The sequence below is a fragment of the Herpailurus yagouaroundi genome, unplaced genomic scaffold, assembly GCF_014898765.1.
Source record: "Herpailurus yagouaroundi ecotype Mexico unplaced genomic scaffold, PumYag 159, whole genome shotgun sequence".
NCBI classification, from domain to species: domain Eukaryota; kingdom Metazoa; phylum Chordata; class Mammalia; order Carnivora; family Felidae; genus Herpailurus; species Herpailurus yagouaroundi.
The window spans coordinates 64842869-64864286 of NW_024412400.1; the positions used below are offsets into that span (position 1 = coordinate 64842869).

Below are 21418 nucleotides of genomic sequence, written 5' to 3' on the forward strand. Positions count from 1 at the left end.
GGGTAGGGGGAAGCTACAGCAAACCCAAACGTAGTAGAGAGATCTTCAAGAAAGCAGAGCTTAGGAAAGCAACCCTATTAAGTAGATTATGAACTTCTAGCTCACTCCCAAGCTGCCCTTCCATGGATTTGATCCTAAACATTATACCAAAGTTTGAGAACTGAACTGAGAATTAAACCACAGCCAAGAGATGAGTAAACACTCACCAGGCAAATGGAAGTGGAAAAAACAAAAACAAAAACAAAAAAACCAGGGTACCAATCTTATATCCGACAAAACAGACATTCAAACAAAGATTATAACAAGAAACAGAGAAGGGCATTACATAATAAAGGGACCAATCCTACACACCCAATACCGGAACACCTAGATACATAAAGCAAGTATTAATGGACTTAAAGAGAGAAACTGATGGTAACACAAAGGGTAGGGGACTTTAACACTCTATTCACATCAATGGATAGATCCTTTGAACAGAAGATCAATAAAGAAAGAATGTATTTGAATGAAACATTGGACCTGAGGGACATAACAGATACAGGACATTCCATGAAAAAACAACAGAATACATATTCTTTTCAATGAATATGGAATATTCTCTAGAATAGATCACATATTAGACGGAAAACAAGTCTCAATAAATTTAAGAAGATTGAAAGCATACGATACATCTTTTCTAATCACCACGGCATTAAACTAGAAATAAATCACAAGAAAAAAACCTGGAAAAAACACAAACACATGGAGACTAAACAATATGATACTAAACAACCAATGGGTCAATGAAGCAATCAAAGAAGAAATTTAAAAAATAAATAAATGGAGACAAATGCAAATGAAAATACTGTGGTACAAAATCTTTGGCACTCAGTGAAAGCAGTTCTAAGAGGGAAGATTATAGTGACATAGGCCTACCTCAAGAAATAAGAAAAAGCCCAAATAAACAAACTAACCTTACACCAAAAGGAACTAGAAAAAAAAGCCTAAGATGAGTAGAAGAAAGCAAATAATACCACAGAAATACAAATGATTACAAGAAAATACTATGAAAAATTATATGCCAACAAAATGGATAGCCTAGAAGAAAAGGATACATTTTTAGAAATGTATAGCCTTCTAAAACTGAACCAGGAAGAAAATCTGAACAGACCAATTACAAGCAACAAATTTGAACTGGTAATCAAAAAACTACCAAAAAATGAAAGTCCAGATGGATTCATACGTGAACACTACCAAACTTTTAAAAATTAGTTAATACCCATTCTCCTCAAACTATTCCAAAAAATATAAGAGGAAGGAAAGCTTCCAAATACATTCAATGAAGTCAGCATTACCCTGATACCAAAACCAGACAAAGATACCACTAAAAAAGAGAACTACAAGCTAATATCTCTGATGAACACAGAATGCAAAAATCCTCAACAAAAATATTAGCAAACCAAATCTAACAACATATTTTTTTTAATTTTTTTTCAACGTTTTTTGTTTATTTTTGGGACAGAGAGAGACAGAGCATGAACGGGGGAGAGGCAGAGAGAGAGGGAGACACAGAATCGGAAACAGGCTCCAGGCTCTGAGCCATCAGCCCAGAGCCTGACGCGGGGCTCGAACTCACGGACTGCGAGATCGTGACCTGGCTGAAGTCGGACGCCTAACCGACTGTGCCACCCAGGCGCCCCTCTAACAACATATTTTTAAAAAAATCATTCACCACAATCAAATGAGACTTATTCCAAACATGCAAGGATGATTCAATATTTGCAAATCAATCAGTGTGATACATCACACTAACAACAGAAAGGATAAAAACCATATAATCATTTCAATAGGACAGAAAAGCATTTGACAAAGTTCAACATCCTTCATGATTAAAAAAAAGAAAAACTCAACCAAGTAGGTTTAGAGGCAACATACCTCAGCATAATAAAGATCATCTGTGAAAAATTTGCAGCTAACATCACACTCAGTGGAGAAAAACAGAGCTTTTCCTCTAGATCAGGAACAACATAAAGATGTCTACTCTCATTACTTTTATTCAACATAGATTAGAAGTCCTAGCCACAGCAATCAGACAAGAAAATGAAATAAAAGGCATCCAAATCAGAAATGAAGAAGCAAAATTTTCGTTATTTGCAGATGACCTGATACTATGTATAGAAAACCCTAAAGACTCCACTGAAAAACTACTAGAACTAATGAATAAATACAGTGAAGTCACAGGATACAAAATCAATGTACAGAAATTTGTTGCCTTTATATACACTAATAATGGAGCAGCAGAAAGAGAAATTAAGAAAACAATCCCATTTACAATTCTACCAAAAATAATACAATACCTAGGAATAAACTTAACCAAAAAGGTAAACGACTTGTACTCTGAAAACTATAACACATTGATAAAATAAATTCAAGATGACAAAAAGAAATGCAAAGACATTCCATGTTCATGAATTAGAAGAATAAATATGGTCAAAAAGTCTATACTATTCCTATCAAAGTACCACCAGCATTTTTCACAAAGCTAGAACAAACAATCCTAAAATTTGTATGGAACCATGAAAGACCCCAAATAGCCAAAGCAATCTTGAGAAAGAAAAACAAAGCTGGAGGTATCACAACCCCAGATTTCAAGATATCCTGCAAAGCTATAGTAATCAAAACAGTATGGTACTGACACAGAAAAACAGGATAGAGTCCAGAAATAAACCCACACTTATATAATGAATTAATTAATCTATGACAAAGGGGCAAGAATATAAAATGGGAAGAAAAAAAAAAAAATGATTGGGGCGCCTGGGTGGCGCAGTCGGTTAAGCGTCCGACTTCAGCCAGGTCACGATCTCGCGGTCCGCGAGTTCGAGCCCCGCGTCGGGCTCTGGGCTGATGGCTCAGAGCCTGGAGCCTGTTTCCGATTCTGTGTCTCCCTCTCTCTCTCTGCCCCTCCCCCGTTCATGCTCTGTCTCTCTCTGTCCCAAAAATAAATAAATGTTGAAAAAAAAAAATTTAAAAAAAAAAAAATGGGAAGAGACAGTCTTTAGTAAATGGTGTTGGGAAAATTGGACAGCCACATGCAAAAGAAAGAAACTGGACCACTTTTATACCAGAATAAACTCAAAATGGATTAAAGACCTAAATGTGAGACCTGAAACCATAAAAATCCTAAAAGAGAGCACAGGCAGTAATCTCTTTGACATTAATCCTAGCAGCATTTTTCTAGATATGTCTCCTGAGGCAAGGGAAATAAAAATAAAAATAAACTGTTAGGACTACATCAAAATAAAGTTTCCCCACAGCAACGGAAATCATCAACAAAAGGAAAAGGTAACCAGTCCTAATCCACACCAGCAGGTGGAGCTGAAGTGACCCATTCTGGGAGAGGGACTCCGTCTTGCTCCCCAGTGAGGCCCTCGCTGGAGGAGGAGGGTCAGAGCTTGGGTGCAGTCAATTGGGGGCTGTAGTTTAGTAAAACAGGAAAGCTACAAAACACTGTGGAGTGCTCGGGTATAAATAAAAAGAGGAAAAAAGTTTCTCAAATCACTGCTGCACTACACGGGGCAGATGCTTCGAGGGTCAGGGTCTACGCTGTCTCTAGCAGCCGCACACTGGACTTTACTGTGCCACAAGAAGACTCTTGTTCCCATTGTTTGTTTGCTTTTTTCCAAAGGTTCAAATGAACAATGTAGTGGTGCGGGATAATCCTTCTCCTTCCTACAACCCATTCCAGTTCAAGAACTCCTTCAAGTGCATCGAGGACCTGTCTGAAGACTTGGAATTGAAAATTTCTATGTGGGCTCTGCAGAAAGTGAAGAATATGATTAAGTTTTAGACTCTTAGTGGGCCCTGTTTCTGCAGGACGGCATGTTTTATTTCCAGCTGAGGCACCTAATCCAAGACTCATTCCAGATGCAGATGCAGTAGGTATAACAGTTGTGCTAATTACATGCACCTATTGAGGGCAAGAATTTATTAGAGTTGGCTGCTATGTAAATAATGAATATATTGAGACAGAAGTATGGGAAAATTTGCCAGGAAAACCAGACTTTTCTAAGCTTCAAAGGAACATTTTGGCATCTAATCCTAGAGTCACGAGAGTTCACATTATGTGGGAAGACAATATAGAAAAACTGGAAGAGGCAGAGATCAGTAATCCAAATCTATAATTACTTCTTTCAACAGATGCATTACCTTCAGCATCAAAGGGATGGGTGGCCTATGTCAAAAAACTGACTATTCGTCATGTCAGAATCCTTCCTGGACTGCATGTGACCATCTGCCATCCCTTTAGTACAAATTAGGCTATAGAAACACACAAAACTATTTCCCTGCAATTCCATAAGAACACAGTCAAGACACAATGTGAAGAATCTGTTCAAAAAACATCCTGTAGAAAGTTTGTAAGAAAACCAGTATTTGAGTACATTGTAGAATATAAATACAACTATTTTTAAGTAAAAAACAAAACAAAACAAAAAGCCTAAAAGGCAACCTACTGCATGGGAGAAGATATTTTCACATGACATATCTGATGATAAAGGTTTAGTAACTAAAATAAAGAACTGAAAAACTCAACACCCAAAAAACAAATAATCCAGTTTTAAAAAATGGGCAGAAGACATGAACAGACATTTCTCCAAAAAAGACATACAAATGACCAACAGACACATGAAAAGATGTTCAATATCATTCATTATCAGGGGAATGCAAAAGTACGATGAGATATTACCTCACAATGGTCAGAATGGCTAAAATAAAAAACATAAGAGGTAACAAGTGTTGGCAGGGAGAACCCTCGAGCACTGTTGGTGGGAATGCAAACTGGTGCAGCCACTGTGGAAAACAGTATGGAGGTTCCTCAAAATGTTAAAACTACGGACACCTGGGTGGCTCAGTCAGTTAAGTGTCCCACTCTTGGTTTCGGCTCAGGTGATGATCTCACGGTTCATAAGTTTGAGCCCCACACCAGCTCTCTGCTCTCAATCAGCACAGAACCTGCTTCAACTCCTATGCCTCCATTTTTCTCTCTCTCAAAAATAAAATTTTTTTAAAAAGTTAAAAATAGAACTATCCTACAATGCAGTAATCATACGACTGGGTATTTACCCAAGAAATACAAAAACACTAATTCAAAGGGATACATGCAACCCTATGTTTATAGCAGCATTATTGACAATAGCTAAATTATGGAAACAGCCCAAGTGTCCATCTATAGATAAATGGGTAGAAAAAAGAATGAAATCTTGCCATTTGCGACAACATGGATGGAGCTAGAGAGTATAATGCTAAGTGAAATAAATCAGCCAGAGAAAGCCAGCTACCATATGATCTCACTCATATGTTGAATTTGAGAAACAAAACAAATGAGTAAAGGAAAAAAAAAAAAAAGAGATAAACCAAAACACGGACTCTTAACTACAGAGAACACCCTGATGGTTACCAGAGGGAAGGGGGGGTGGGGAATGAAATAGGTGATAGAGATTAAAGAGGCCACTTACCATGATGAGCACTGAGTAATGTACAGAACTGTTGAATCGCTATACTGTGTACTTGAAACTAATGTAACACTGTATGTTACCTATACTGGAATTAAAGTTAAAACCTTAAGAAAATCTGGTTTTGGGCACCTGGGTGGCTCAGTCGGTTGGGCGTCCGACTTCAGCTCAGGTCACGATCTCGCGGTCCGTGACTTTGAGCCCCGCGTCAGGCTCTGGACTGATGGCTCAGAGCCTGGAGCCTGCTTCCGATTCTGTGTCTCCCTCTCTTTCTGCCCCTCTCCCATTCATGCTCTGTCTCTCTCTGTCTCAAAAATAAATAAAAGGTTAAAAAAAATAAATAAAAAAAAAAGAAAATCTGGTCTTTAAAACTCTTCAGTTTTACTAATCCTGTCAATTTCTGACATGGTTCATGCATAGGCTCAGCACAGAGGCTGCGGCAGACGCGGCTTGCACTCCTCACCCTGACAGGCTGGGGAGAGAACCCACCACGGCGAAGATTCCACATGCTACCGTACAAGTGCCTGCTGACACATGCCTGATGAATTATAATCACCACCATCAAGAAGAAATCTGAGCTAAGCCACACTCTCCAGATCTGTCCTAAGAGCAATTAGCCATGTACCAATGGAGCTCGGAGCCACCTCTTGGTGTCCAACCTCATTTGAGGACATACTTCAATGAACACTGAAGAGCTAAGTCCTTGAAATAGCACCAAGCACAGAAAAGACAGAAAACAAATGTTCTTGTGGTTAATCCAGACACACACGAAGTAGAGAATGCTCACTGATCTTTATATGGAAACTATCTCTTAAGACACCTTCACATCCAGCTGAAATGTACTCTTCTTAGTTTTTAGATAGTCTGGGCTGTTTGATGAGTCATTACCTCTTCTAACTGGACAGCCTACCTCAGAATTTACCTCTTTAGAAAATTTCTCCTGGGGCACCTGGGTGGCTCAGTCGGTTAAGCGTGCAACTTCGGCTCAGGTCATGATCTCGCAGTTTGTGAGTTCGAGCCCCATGTCGGGCTCTGTGCTGACGGCTCAGAGCCTGGAGCCTGCTTCAGATTCTGTGTCTCCCTCTCTCTCTGCCCCTCCCCTGCTCATGCCCTGTCTCTCTCTGTCTCAAAAATAAATAAAACATTTTTTAAAAATTAAAAAAAAGAAAATTTCTCCTAACCAAATCTATCCCAATCTGATTACAAATTTATTTAGTACCTCAAAATAGTTCAATCTGCACTTAAAGAATCTTAGATCTAAAAGGAGCTTCAAAAAAACAAATAAATAAAAATAAAAGGCACTTCAGACACCATCCGAGTGGCAGGCTCCCCTGAGAGGTGGCTTCATGACACAGGGACGCTACAGCAGACACACCTGGAGCCCAGCCGGCACTGGCACTTGCCAACTGGGTGACTGTGGGCAGTTTCCTTCCCCTCCCCCTTATGGGTCTCACTTTTCTCAACTATAACATAGCCCCTGGCACTTGTAAGAATTTAACAAATAATCACTATTATTGTCAATGTTACTTTGTGCCTTAGAAACTACCCCTGAGAAAGATAAACAGGACTTGCCCCAAGTCTGTAATCGTCAGGTCCCTAAGGTGGTCTGAGCAAAGACCGTTGCCATTTCTCTCCTGGACTATAGCAAGAGCGTGCCAAGTGGTCTCTAGAACCAGTGTTTAATTCCTCTTCTACACTATTACCAGAATGATCCCTTTTAGAAAACAAATTTGATTAAAATCCCCATGCTTAAAAATTGTCAGTGGTTCCCAGTGTTCACAGGACTAAGTGCAAACTCCTTAGCAGCTCAGCCAGCACCCTTCACAGTTTTCCCCTGAACCATCTTTTGGGGGCCATCTCCACCCACCATTCCAAAGGATGCTATGCTTCAGCTCCACACAACCTCCACCCTCCTCCAAAGTTGCTGTGCACTCTCACCCTTCTATGCCTTGGTCCTGGCTATCCCTCTGCCGAAAACATTTGCCTATCTCCATCTGGTCAACTCCAGCACTAAGCCCCAGGCCAGCCTTCTCTTAGGTGAAGCTTTGTAGGCTCAGTTATTGCCCTGCCTCAGGGCTCCCTCCTTCTTCACAGCCTCCTGCTATCTTAATGCTCATCACTCAGTTTTTCCCAATCTGTTGTCTTCCATAGGACTTCCTTACTCTATCTCGTTCCAGAGTAGGGGCTGCTTCTCAGTCATCTTTATATATGCACAGCCTAGTTTGGTACCTGTCACAGAGTGGGTGCTCACTAAATAGATCTAGAATGAATGAGTGAATAAGTTAATGAGTGAATGGCTGGGTGGTTAAATGAATTAATGAACAAAGGAACTAAGCACTAGAAGGTCCCAGGTTGCTTCTCATTTCACTATATCCCCCTTTGTTTGCACATGAATTATTTTATAAACCTATTAGTACAGTTTTCATTTAAGCATGTGGCAGCTCTTGAATTAGATCAGAAGCTTCTATAGGACATGTGCATCTTCTACTTATGCTTTTCACTCTCTCAGATCTGGACATATCAGCACTGGTTCAGTTTCTGATGCTCTCTTTTGCAATATACTTGCACGACAAGAATTTTCTTCACTTGTCACGAGGGAAGTTACAACGAAGGTTTTATTTCAAAGGTAGTGTGGTAATAAGATGTTATCCTAGACAGCCATAGAAAAGAAATAACCTGGTTTATTTTCTTGCCGACAGTAGAAAACATTCAAGGCTCCAACTCTTTAGATGTTTAAATGAGAGCCTGTATTTTAGTGTTCAGAACCTTCAAAAGAATATTATTTTCTTGCATAAAACATGAAAATATGGGCTCAATGGAAACACTATTTTCAGTCTCTCTCATGTCTTCATCAAACTTTCAGAAATATTTTCTGAAGGAATATAGTACTATTTTAAGCTTGAATTTATTCACATAAGTGCTTATAAAGTATTCAACCAAAGAAATAGCTCTTAAGTATGAAACTTTCTTTTATTCCCGGTAACTGAGTAGAGAGACAAAATGTGACTATAAAGGCCAAGATTAAGCTCCTCCGCGCACACGAGAATAAACATCACAGACGTGATACTGACCATCATATACTTTATCTTTTTTAAGTTTATTTATTTTGAGAGAGAGAGGGAGAGAGAAAATGAGCAGGGGAGGGTCAGAGAGAGAGAGGGAGGGAGAAAATCCCAAGCAGGCTCCAGACTGCCAGCACAGAGTCCGATGTAGGGCTCAAACTTGACAACTGTGAGATCATGACTCGAGCCAAAATCAAGAATTGGACACTTAACCAACTGAGTGACCCAGGCACCCCCACATACCTCATCTATCAACCCTAGATCAATGGTTCTCAACTAAGAAGGACTCTGCCCTCAGGGGGACATTTGGCAATGTCTGAAGACATTATCACAGACTAGGAGCCTACTTGGCATCTAATCCGTAAAAGCCAGGGCTGCTGATGGTGCTAACCATCCCACAATGCACAGAACAACCTCCCATAACAAAGAGAATTATCTGGTCTAAAATATCAATAGTGCTCAGATTGGGAAAGCATGCTGTAGAATTATAGATTTCCACATCACTAATACAAAAGAGTAGAAGAGGATGAGTTCATATTCCTAATTCTTCTTCCCTCCCCCGCAAAATCTAGAATGAGGAGGAAATAAATTATGATGATATTTTCACAGCTTAGATGTGAAAGGTAGCATTTGGAAGGAAACAGGACAGGGAAAAATAAGGAGTATTTCAACAACTAAGTTCTTAGAAGGAAAACAGATTCAAGACAGGTTCATTTCCACTGCAGTCAATTCTGGCATCTGCAGTGGGTTTTAACTGTCCAGGCAGATGGGTAACTGGAACTAAAGTCAAACTATCAAGCATATACCAACTCCAAGAGAACAACTTCTCAAGAGCTAAATGAGTTTTCGGTACAAGATTTCCAGTGGCTCTGTGAAGCATCATAGCTCTCATGGAGATTTGTAAAGGGGGCCAAAAAGCTGAAATCTGATGTATCTCCAAAAAAGCTGAACAGGCCTAGTCAATACCAAGGACATTTTAATAGTAATAGGCAAATGGAACTCTTCCAGCTTCAAAGGGACAATCCAGAACAATATTCACTGAACCTGGTGACTGAAATGCCAAATGAGGAAGGCACCCAAGGAAGATTATTTTCTCTCACTTGTACAATTGTGTTTGCACTGCAAAATAATCTTTACTGAAATGAATATTTGAGTGTCTACTTCCAACTGGAAAGACAAACCAAAATTGTTATAACTAAATATTTTAAGGATATATTTGGATGCCAAGTTTTTTGAAAAGACCTTTCACTGAAGGCTATTCCAGTTAATTGGTTGAGACTCTGGCCAGACTATCTACAGGTACTGCTGGTTTTAATAACGTATGATTCTGGAACAGCACAACTGTTTTACGTTTCTAAACAGAGAGGCCTCCGAACCAAATCCCCCTAGACAAATACTAACCACCAATCCGTGATAAAAATCTCTTCTTGTGCCTCTTCCATTGCATTTGCCACATCTTCAAAATATCCTTTGGCATTAACGTACCTGAAAAACAAGGGTTTTGTGTGTGTGTGTCATTTATTTTTGTTTTACAGAAAGAAAGAAAGCAAACATATCTTATGGCAAAGTGAAAGACCGAAGCCACTGCCTGAGTTTCTACAAAGCTGCCAGTTTACTTTGCATAACTGAAAACCAAGGATTGAAAATACCATCTTCTGTCTACTAACTAGCAGGAAGCACAGTAAGTAGACGGAAGCAAGCGACCCGATTCTGCCGAGAGCACAACAAATTGGTCTCATCATCACATGAGTCAGATGAATTCTCTCATCCCGTTGAACTCACACCATTGTTCTTCTGAGACTGAAAACAGACCAGTTTCCAATCCATGGGCAGAAAACCACGCAATGCTTTTTATTTAAAAGAAATACCTAGCAAGTAAAGTCTCGTCCTTAGATTATGGCTAATAACTTAAATAAACATTTTCTTTGCATCATTAAAAAATGTAGGACGTTAAGCTTTTAAAGCCAAACTTCAAAATCTAAAGCTAGCTGTCTCAAGCTCACTGTAAAAATCTTAAAAATAAAAGTTGGAAAACTAATCTATGCTCAGGTAGTCCTATAAAGAAAGGCCCTTGTTAAGTATGCATATTACCTTACCACAGCCTCAAAAATTGATTCCAGATGAATTTACACCTACTATTATATTAGATACTATGACTACCTCAACAGTCTTAGAGCAAAATGATCTTACCATTTGGCTAATGTATTCTCTTGGATAGCAGCATAGGACCCGAATCGATGGTCTTTGAGAAAGTTGGTACCATATTTCTGGATGAATTCTTCTATAGCCCCTCCCCACCACCGAGCATGTCTATAGCTGTTGCATTTTAAAATAAGAGTCCTTCAAAGAAAAGCAAAATGTGGAAAAGAATGATCACTCTGTGTTTTGTCTCTTTAAAAAAAAATTAACAATTAAACACATGCCATTTTGTTGAAAATTTTAAGCAAAGAGTACCTTACTTTTATCAAAAAAGCAGACTTCTGAACATTTTCAGCAAGCTTTTAAACTGTATATATAGAGCAATATATGGCAATATAGCAAAAATAAATTTTCAGGTTATTTACTCACTCCTTCATGCTAACATGCATAAAGGTATTTACTATGACCTAGAACTGTACCAGACTGTGAGGGGGATAATCTTGAACCTTTTACCATCAGAGAAAATCAGGAAGGTCAACATCTTTTCACATACATACATGCACAGACACACAAAACACATGCCAATGTGTATTAGCAAGGATGTGCGTGTGTGTGTGTGTGTGTGTGTGTGTATGTATACACATATATAGTCAATGTGTGAAAAAGAGAAAAATTTATAATATATTCATATACATGAGGCCAAATGTATATATAGAGAAAATGACAACACGTATTACATAACTATAGCCTTCCAGAAAGAAACATTTATCAACACACACACTCACTAATAAAATCTATAGTAAATGTATGCTTGAGTATCCTTACAAGAGATCTTTCTTAAAATCTATGTGTAAATGGAATTTTTGTAAATCAAATCACATTTTTATGTTAACTAAAGGATATCAACTTATAAAGCTTTGTTTCTTAAAAATGTGAAACTATCACTCCTTAGCTTATCTGTTTGGTAAACTGGTACCATTGAGTAGTTAATTTTATTAATAGGCATACATTTTGTTAAAACAAACACAAATCAATACATGCGATTATTTATTCTGTTGCACACTGAATATTTAATTCTTAAAAATTCATATAAAGAAAAGTAGTTTCATTATTTTTGATCAAAGATGAGTTCTAAATAACAATGTTCTAACATTTAAATTATTTTACCTCCTCCTTCACTTAAGGTTGGGAGAAAAACTTTGTTTTTGAGAGAAATCTTTTTAAAATACTTGAAATTTCTACCTTGAGAGATTATCAATTCGGAGCCCGTATTTTGTCTCTGTCTCCTTCTTCCCCACCTTGATTTTGAATTCTTTATCTACCAGCAGGACGAAGGCAATGGCACCACTGTCTGGTTTCATATACAGTAAAAAGGAATCTTTCACTATCAACCACCTGTAAGAAGGTAATAAGTATTTTAGAGTTGTATTGAATTACTGAAACAAAAACAACAAATTATGACAAGCTAGGTAAACATTCCAGCAGACTGTAGATACAATATTGTTTTTTTTTTTTTACACAGAGGATTTCTTTTTTTAAAAATCACCATGAAACAACAACAAAAACTAATAAGAAGTCTATCATAGTTTCCTAAGAAGGACTCGGACCAAACAACTCAAAGTAATTCATTAGCTTTTTATACACTAACGGCAAAGCCTGAAAGAATGTCCCCAACATCGGCAGGTGATGCTTGCAGGATGTACAGCAGGAGCCCAAGCTGTTGGAAAAATGGAAATGCACTGGAAAAATGTTTACTAAAATAAACTATCATGAAAGAGGTAAATGAGCCTCTCAGTAGATAAAAATTATCCTTGGAAAATAACCCAATGAGCATCTAATACTCCACATATTCTGTTTTTCATTTCAAATTACTTGTGGTTTGGGGCGCCTGGGTGGCTCAGTCAGGTAAGCGTCTGACTCTTGGTTTCGGCTCAGCGCATGATCTCACAGTTTGCGAGTTCGAGCCTCGCATCAGGCTCCACGCAGATAGCTCAAAACTTGGTTAGGATTTTCTCTCTCCCTGTCTCTCTGCCCCGCCCCTGCTTGTGCTCTCTCTCTCTCTCTCTCAAAAACAAATAAACACAAAAAAATTCAAATTACTTGTGGTTTTAAGCACTATTCATAAATGATATTCAATAGGACATGATCTCTCCAAAGTATGTATGTATTCAATTTGATATATATTTGAGAGTTTCGTAGTGGAAAAATACAGTGATAAGCTGGGAGTTAGGGCAGAGGTGGAAACAGCACAGAGGTTTCCAGAGAGCTTACTAGGCTAGTGGGGTGCAAACAAGGTCTAGAAAATGAAAAGGTAATGGGTGTAAGGAGGAGGGAGTCCTTAGTTCTAAGAGAAAGGGCTAGAGGCACTCTCCCAAAGACGTGGATCGCAGCAAAGCCAGAAAGGATCCTATTAAATAAAGCCCAAAACAGGGTGGCAAGGTGTGCATCCCACACTGAGGGAAGAGTTGGAAAAGGCACTGAGGTGTGGAAATGCAGCACGTGTTGGAAGAGAGTTTGGTGAGGCCAGGGTCTCAGAGGACAGTAAAGAAAAATGGGCAAATGAGTGGAGAAAGGGGAAAATGGACAAAGGCCATATTGAGGAGGGTCTGATGGAAATGCTCAGGAGGCTGATTTTATATCATTGAACCAGTGTTTCCTAAACCTGCTTTGCCATCAGAGTATCTGGAGATGTTTGTTCAAAAAAATAATAGATTCCCAAGCCCCACCACAGATCCATTAAGAAGGCCTAACAATCTGTGTTTAAAAAAAGAAAAAAAAACAAGAAACAAAAAACAAAAACAAAAACAAAAAAAACCACCAGGGTTCTTATTAAATAAGAGAATCCTCATGCCCAGGCAAGAAATAGGATGATAATATCATTATAACTATGTTTCAGAAAGAAAGGTATGAAGGATAAAGAGAGATGTAATGTGCAGGTTAGCAAGCTACTAGAATAACATAAAATAATTCTTCTACTTGGCTGTGAATATGCATCACGTGGGTATCCTGTTAAAATGCAGATTCTGTGGCTACAAATTCTTTGCCTTATCAAAATGACAAGAAATAACAAGTGTTGGTGAGGATGTGGAGAAAACGGACCCCTGGAGCACTACTAATGGGACTGTAAATTGGTGCAGCCACTCTGGAAAACGGTATGGAGATTCCTCTAAAAAATAAAAACAGAAATACCAAATGATCCAGCATTTCCACTTCTAGGTATTTGCCTGAAGAAAGCAAAAACACTAATTCGAAAAGATGTCTGCACCCCAAGTTTACTGCAGCATTATTTACAATAGCTGAGATATGGAAGGAACTTAAGTGTCTATCAATGAAAGAATAAAGAAAATGTGGTGGATTATTATTACTCAGCCATAAAAAAGGGATCCTGCGATTTGCGACAACATGGATGGAACTAGAGAGGATATTACACTAAGTGGTAGAAGTCAGAGAAAGACAAATACCATATGATTTCACTTATATGTGAAACCTAAAAAAACCCAAACAATCAAAATAGAAATAGACTCATAAATACAGAGAACAAGCTGTTAGTTACCAGAGCAAGGAGGGGTGGAAGGACATGCAAAATAGGTGAAGGGGATTAAGAGGTACAAACTTCAAGTTATAAAATAAATAAGTCATAGGGATGCAAAATACAGCATAAGGCATATAGTCAATAATATTGTAATAACTTTGCATGGTGACGGATGGCAACTATATGGGGTGCCTGGGTGGCTCGGTCAGTTAAGCATCCAACTCTTGATTTCGGTTCAGGTCATGATCTCACAATCTGTGAAACTGAGCCCCACACTGGGCTCTGCGCTGACAGCACAGAGCCTGCTTGGGATTCTCTCTCTCCCTCTCTCTCTGTCCCGCTCCTACTCACATTGTCTCTGTCTTTCTCAAAATAAATAAATAAACTTTAAATAAAGTGAATGCAAATGGCAACTGTGTCACACTGCATACACCACCGTATAATCACGTTTACTTGCAATTGTATACTGATCAAATAAATCAGTTCATAACCGAATAAAATATCAATGGGCATATTATACCAAACATTAGACAAAGTGAAGCACATTATGGAACAGGAAAGGCCAGAACACTGGAACACAGGTTAAACAATGCTGTAAATCTATAGTAAATTGTTACTGAACTTGCTAACCACATTACGATTTAGTGGCTTTATAATACGGGATTTAATACAGACAAATCTACATTAGTCTCCACGTAGTTTCATTTCATTTCTGTTTTAATATAGGCTGACTCCTACCCAATAAAAGTGGGTGGGATGGATCTTGGATAATGTACAGTAAAGGGCATACACGTGATATGGTTAAAAAAAAAGGAAAAGCATCAAGGTCACAGAAAGCAAATACCGAACCACAACATCAACATTATTATGGTGATGGCATGCCAGGGTGGGTCTGAGCTTCCCGGTTTTTCTTACCCAGTGAATAAATTAAAGAAATAAAAAGGTATCTCTCAAAAATTAAATTCCAAAGAAGTTTCTCATGTGGGACCTAAGAGAAGGCAACTGAATAGTATAATGGATAACGTTTTCAATAACTGTCAGCAAATGCAGAAATTATACACTTTATAAGAATTCTCATAGCACTGCTCAATAAAAATGCCCAGGCCATGATATAAACAAGGACTCAGTGGTTCTGAGGGCCTGAGTTATGAGTGCAGACATGTAGCTTGCCTGTCGATAAAACTCGGTTAGCGATAAAAGAGAGTGGATGGATCACATATCTGTTAAAGTTCCTTCTTTAAAGGCAGTCCCTTGTCCTGGCTTGACTCGTGGTACAAGTTAGCGGGCACATGGCATGCCACAGGCCCACGGGACTGCTGTGCTATGCTGATGACTGGGAAGGAGCCACAGAGGCTTTGAACCCCGAGGCTGTCAGGTTTGCCAATCTGAGAAGAAAGACCCGCAGCAGACCCGTGAACCTGTCTACCTGGAAGTCCAGAATACGCAAATGGCATCAGAGCTGGCTCTCGCCAGAGCTCCACGCCACAGACAAGAGTGTGGGATGACGATGGGACGACCCCTATCCAGGTGTACCAGCTCCCATGGTCGCATGACAAAACACATCTCAGAAACGCTTCTGGGAGCAGAGGCTGGTGGCACAACCACCAGGGCAAAGGCTGCAAAACACATCCATAGGAACAGGCCACCAGGTACCACTGTGCAGATGTAGCCTGCACCAGGATACCCCGGGGAAGGGGGGCTCCGAGGTAGGCTGTGTCTTCCTGCAGAAATGGGTACTTTTCTTTAATTTGCAGAGGCTCTGTACAGGCTGTAAACAGCGTTCCTCAGCAATGGCAATGACAGCTGGTGGACTGCAGGGCCAGAGCCCTGGTCAGCGCTGGGGGTGCCACACGTGTGCAGGCATCCTACGTGCATTCCTCCCCTACCCCTCCGAGAGGCGGCAGCCTGGAAATAGAGAACTGCGTAGCAGTGACAGCTGGATTTTGAACGCTGAGTGCAAAAGATAATAATTTCTATTCTGGTAACAAATTCTCTTTAATAGTCATTAGATATCAGGGTAAATTGACTCCTGGCCTTTATATAAAGCTCTTCTTAATTATGCCATTCATTAAAACTGTCCTGATTTCTTTCCTTTCTCTTTCGTCACAACCGATTTTTTTCCTCAATAGGAGGATATGCAGCAAGAAAGGAGTTCGTCAGCCAGCCTTTGGGAGTCTGATCCCAGTTCCCTGGGCTCTGATCCCAGCTCTGCCACCCGCCTGACTGTGTGAACTTGGGTAACTGAGCCTGAGGTCTAAATCCATACAATGGGGATAACAGCAGTGCGCAGCTCAGACCCGTTTGTGAGAAGTAACAGATGATTCACCTACGTAGCTCAGCACCGTGCCTCCCACCAATAAATATGCACTTTTACAAACATTCTTGTTCCAAAGTAGGTGAGATCATAGTCTGTTCTAACAAGATGCCTCCTGCCTGGGCCACTACTTGCTGGGGCTTTAAAATGTGGCCAAACCACAGGAACCAGCCATGACCTTCTCAGCCTCACCTTCTACCGTTCCCTCCCACCTCCTAGGTCTGGCTGTTCCTCAGACTTGCCAAGGTTATTCTTTGGGCCTTCTACATTTGTTATCCCTCTGCCTACATATGATTTCTTCTAGATCCTCCAATGGGCAGTCCTTTCCTGTTACTCAACTCCCTGCTTCAACATTTCTCCACAGGGAGGCCTTCCCAAGCTACTCAATCTTAAAAAGCTGTCCCCGACCCAGCCCAGCCCACCCCAGTCCACTGCTCCATCATGTTTAGCTTCCTCCTAACACTTACCTCAAATTATTTCTCTGCTTCGTTAGTGTCCGTTGAATTCTTGGTATAGCTCAAAGTTCAGCAAAATAAGTCCTACATTTATTTCATAAAATCTATACCTCTCCCTCTCTTCAGACATTATTTGAGATAAGAAGATTCTCATCTACTCCACTACCAGATGCAGAGGAGTTGCTCCATAGATAAGCTGTTAAAGCAGATGTTTTAAGTTGTGGGAAGAAATGTTTGCCCTGTTTGTCTTTCTTTCTTTTTCTTTTTACTTGTCCCTGAGAGAAGGTCGTCGTGAGACTTGATTGCAAGTTTAATTGCCCGGTTTGCTTTATCTGGTTTGTCAATATAGCATAAATGAGAAAGTGGTCAGAATGCTTTTTATGGGTCTAAATATAAAAAAGAGCAAGTTATGAGCGCATCATCCTTAAAAGTAACTCCTATTTAGATACCAATAGCTTCTACCATGAGAAAATCTCTCAACTAATTTTGTCAGCTCTATCTTATCATTTTATTTGGTACTGATATTTTATATCCCACAAATGTGATTCAGGAAATACTTATTAATGGAGGAACCAAGGCTTCAATCTTCATGGAAAGATTTACACAATTTTAAAATGATGACACATTTCATTCCAGGGTGGATCATATCTCTTTAGATTGGATTCAATCAGGCTTCAACCAAGACAAAGTTTAAGATGTAAGGGAGGTATATTCTTTTATATAATCAAGTCTGGCCCCCATCTTTTCTGGCTGCCCTTTCTCATGGAGGTGACAACTCCAACAGCAGTTCCTTGACATCTGGAACTAAAGTCACCCTCTCCCATCCTCAAGTCCGTCACCATCCCGTTGCCTTTGTTTTCCTTCAAAGCTCCGGCCCCCTGCTGCATAGATACTGTTTACACGGCCTGTCCACTTTGTCACTGCCTTCACTGCTCCTCTGGTAATGCTCTGTGGGGGCATGCTCTCTTACAAGAGCTAGAGCACATCCAGGCCAACATTAGGCACTCACTAAATGACTGCATGGACCAGACCAAGGCTTCTATTTCCTGAGTAGATCTCTCAGGTTGGGCTGGCCCATGCGTCCACTCTGAGAAAAGGATGTGAGTAAAAGTGGTTTATAAAAGGGGCATCTTAGGGAGTTGTTAGGAGCCCTGGCATGGAAGGACGGGAAGGTAGAGCAAGAAAGGAGCCATCAAGGATGTGTCGTGTTTTGTTGTGTCTGCATGTACTTTACGGTGGGCAGCTGGGCTGCAAACCTGCCAGGGGACTCCGGAGACAGTGCAGGGCTTGCTGCAGTGTCACGCCACCAGAGGGTGGAGGGGACCGGACTCCTGCCAGCTCATGGCTAACGGCTGCTTCTGGGGGCTGTGAACGCTTCCACTCTGCTCTGCACGCAGACCCTAACTGCCCGGAGTGTCTTCAAAGATTCCCAAGGGCTTGCCCTCTGCAACCTTGAGGTTGGCCCCAGCCAAAGCTGGTGAGCGGGGAGGACTGCTCAGGAGGAATCTGTACCAGGGCCCCCTACTGGGCGATTATGCAAGTTACAGCAGTTTATTTGAAAACAAGTGTTTTCTAGTATATTACTTCCTTTTTTATTTTAGTACAATCATTTAATCAGAACATTAGAAATCTTCCATTTTTTTCTAATCTCTTGATTTTTCCCTTGTAACTTCTTCCATCCTTTCAAAACTGAGAAAATAATGGGGCGCCTGGGTGGCGCAGTCGGTTAAGCGTCCGACTTCAGCCAGGTCACGATCTCGCGGTCTGGGAGTTCGAGCCCCGCGTCGGGTTCTGGGCTGATGGCTCAGAGCCTGGAGCCTGTTTCCGATTCTGTGTCTCCCTCTCTCTCTGCCCCTCCCCCGTTCATGCTCTGTCTCTCTGTCGCAAAAATAAATAAACGTTGAAAAAAAAATAATTTAAAAAAAAATAATAAAAAAAAAAACTGAGAAAATAAGAGCCTGACTTAGCAGTATTTTTTGTTGGTAGTGTAAATATGTATAAAAGTAAATCTTAGGGCTTATATATTTTTAATATACACTTAGCTCAATTTCATAATTACACATGAGCTCATAGATCTTTTTCAAAATTGGGGAAATAATATATAGTTCTTAATATTTTTCCAAAACTCCAGTAAATTATTATTGTAACCAGTAACTATTGTCTATTATATCCAAAACATTGTGATAAATGCTTTGAGAACACAAAGCAGAATCAGATGAGAATACTGACCCACAGGAGTCTTTGGTTGGGTAGGGTATGAATTCAAGTTCTCTTTCTATATCACACTTACCATAATACACATCCTCACAAATGTAGATCTAAAATGATCATCCCTGAAGTCTGACCAATTTTTCTTTTCTTTTTTTAGTTTATTTTTTTAAGTATACAGTTCAGTGGCTTTTTAGTATATTCATAAAGTTGTGCACCATCACCATTAATATCTAATTTCAGAATATTATCACTCCCCCAAAAGAAACCCCATATCCATTAGCAGTCACTTTCTACTGTCCGTTCGTCCCAGCCCCTGGAAGCCACTCACAGACTCTATCTCTATAGATTTGTTTGTTCAAATTGCATATGAATGGAATCATACAATATGTGGCCTTTCGTGTCTGGCTTTCTTCACCTAGCATAATGTTTTCAAGATTCATTCATAATATAGCATGTATTAGTACTTCTCTTTTTTTCCACTAAAAATTTTTAGACATCTATTCACATACTTTAAAACCCTTTAAAATTGTATTTATTCACCAGTTTGTAATATATTCAAAAAAGTTGTACAACTATATATTTTCATCAACCCAGAAAGAAACCCCATATCCATTAATCTTCTTCACTCCTTTGTATGGCCACAAAATATTCCACTGTATGCATAAACCACGTTCTATTTAACCATACATCAGGTGATGGACATTTGGGTTGTCCCTACCTTTTGGCTCTTCTGAATAATGCTGCTATGAACATTCATCTGCAAGTTTTGATACAGACATATTTTTTTCGATGCTTTTGGGTAAATACCTAGAGTTACCATATGCCCCAGTAATCTCACTTCCTATGTTTAATATTTTGAGGAACTGCTGCACTGTTTTCTGCGGTGGCTGCACCATTTTATATTTCTACCAGCAATGTGGGAGTATTCCAATTTCCCTACATCTTTGTCAACACTTGTTCTTGTGCATCTTTCTCGTGAGAGCCATCCTTCTGGGTATGAAGTTGAACCTCGCTCTGGTTTTGATTTACATTCCCCTAAGGACTAGTGATGTTGAGATATCTACTTGTGCTCATTGGCCACTTGTATGTGTCCTTTGGCCGAACAGTTGTGGAGTTCTGTGGCCCACCAGGTCTTTATGTATATAATAAAGTTTGCACACTCTACCTACAAGTCCACGTTTGAGTTTTAATGGTTAAATGGATGCTGAAGACTGGAACGTAAAATAATTTAAAATTTGCTCTGCTGTGACTTTCAAAGGATATATAATTGATTCATAATTGAAAACTAGAAGGTGAAAACTTCCCAAATACCCAGTGTATTAAAACGAATACACAAAGCTGCCAAGTCCTACCTTTTTGACCAGCGGTAGCAGGCTCTTCCCTGACCACAGCAATTCAAGCCTGGTATTCTGTGTCCCCCGGATCTCTTCATTATCATACCTTCTCTGAAAGACACATCAAGTTAACCCGGCATCTTCAAATTTCCAACTCACACTTAGCTGATACAGCCCCGCAACTTGGGACTAAATAAACTGTTACATAACTTTCCTCCCCACCCTTTCCTCCTTCACTCTCAAATTGCTTAATGTCACATTCGCTAGTCTGGATATTCTAGCAGCTGATCTCTAAAAGCACCTGGTCGGATTGAAGCCAGCAACATTCTCTTACTCACACTGCAGACCTTAAGCATCCTTGCTTCTGGCTCCAAATGCTGACTGTACCCTCTAGTCATTGTGACAAGCTGAAAAAGACCCCAGACATTGCCAAATGCCTGCAAAGGAATGGTTCAGCTCACATTGAGACCACTGGAGGTGCTCGCCCACATGTTCCCAGGGATTTCTGCATCTTTTCACCTACAGTTCTAGGACCAAGTCATACCAAAGGAGTAGAGCACAGCTATGAGAGCTTTGGAAAGAGAAATATCTTGATTTTGAAAGATAGGACAAGAAATAATGATAATAATGGCTTGGGGCGCCTGGGTGGCTCAGAGGTTAAGCAACCAACTCTTGACTTCAGCTTAGGTCATGATCTCATGGTTCATGAGATCGAGCTCTGTGTGGATGCCTGCACTGACAGCTCAGAACCTGCTTAGGATGCTTTCTCTCCCTCTCTTTCTGTCCTCCCCCAGTTATGATCTCAATCTCTCTCTCTCTCAAAAATAAATAAACATTAAAAAAATACTAATGGCTTAATGAAAGAAAAAAATTAAAACAATT

The 21418-nt window shown here is 39.9% G+C and overlaps 1 protein-coding gene and 1 pseudogene across 7 annotated transcripts in view; one reads left to right on the forward strand and one right to left on the reverse strand.

Moving 5' to 3' along the window:
- PLD1 (phospholipase D1) overlaps positions 1–21418 on the reverse strand; it is a 211065-nt gene that overhangs the window by 95695 nt on the left and 93952 nt on the right. For all 7 annotated transcript variants that reach the window (XM_040480751.1, XM_040480752.1, XM_040480747.1 and 4 more), the window contains 4 exons: positions 20555–20647; positions 11933–12085; positions 10742–10891; positions 9953–10036 (listed from right to left, as the gene is read on the reverse strand). In XM_040480751.1, coding sequence (XP_040336685.1) covers positions 9953–10036; positions 10742–10891; positions 11933–12085; positions 20555–20647 — 480 coding nt within the window. The remainder of the gene's footprint in view (positions 1–9952; positions 10037–10741; positions 10892–11932; positions 12086–20554; positions 20648–21418) is intronic.
- Positions 1105–4640, forward strand: LOC121033392 (histone chaperone ASF1-like; annotated as a pseudogene).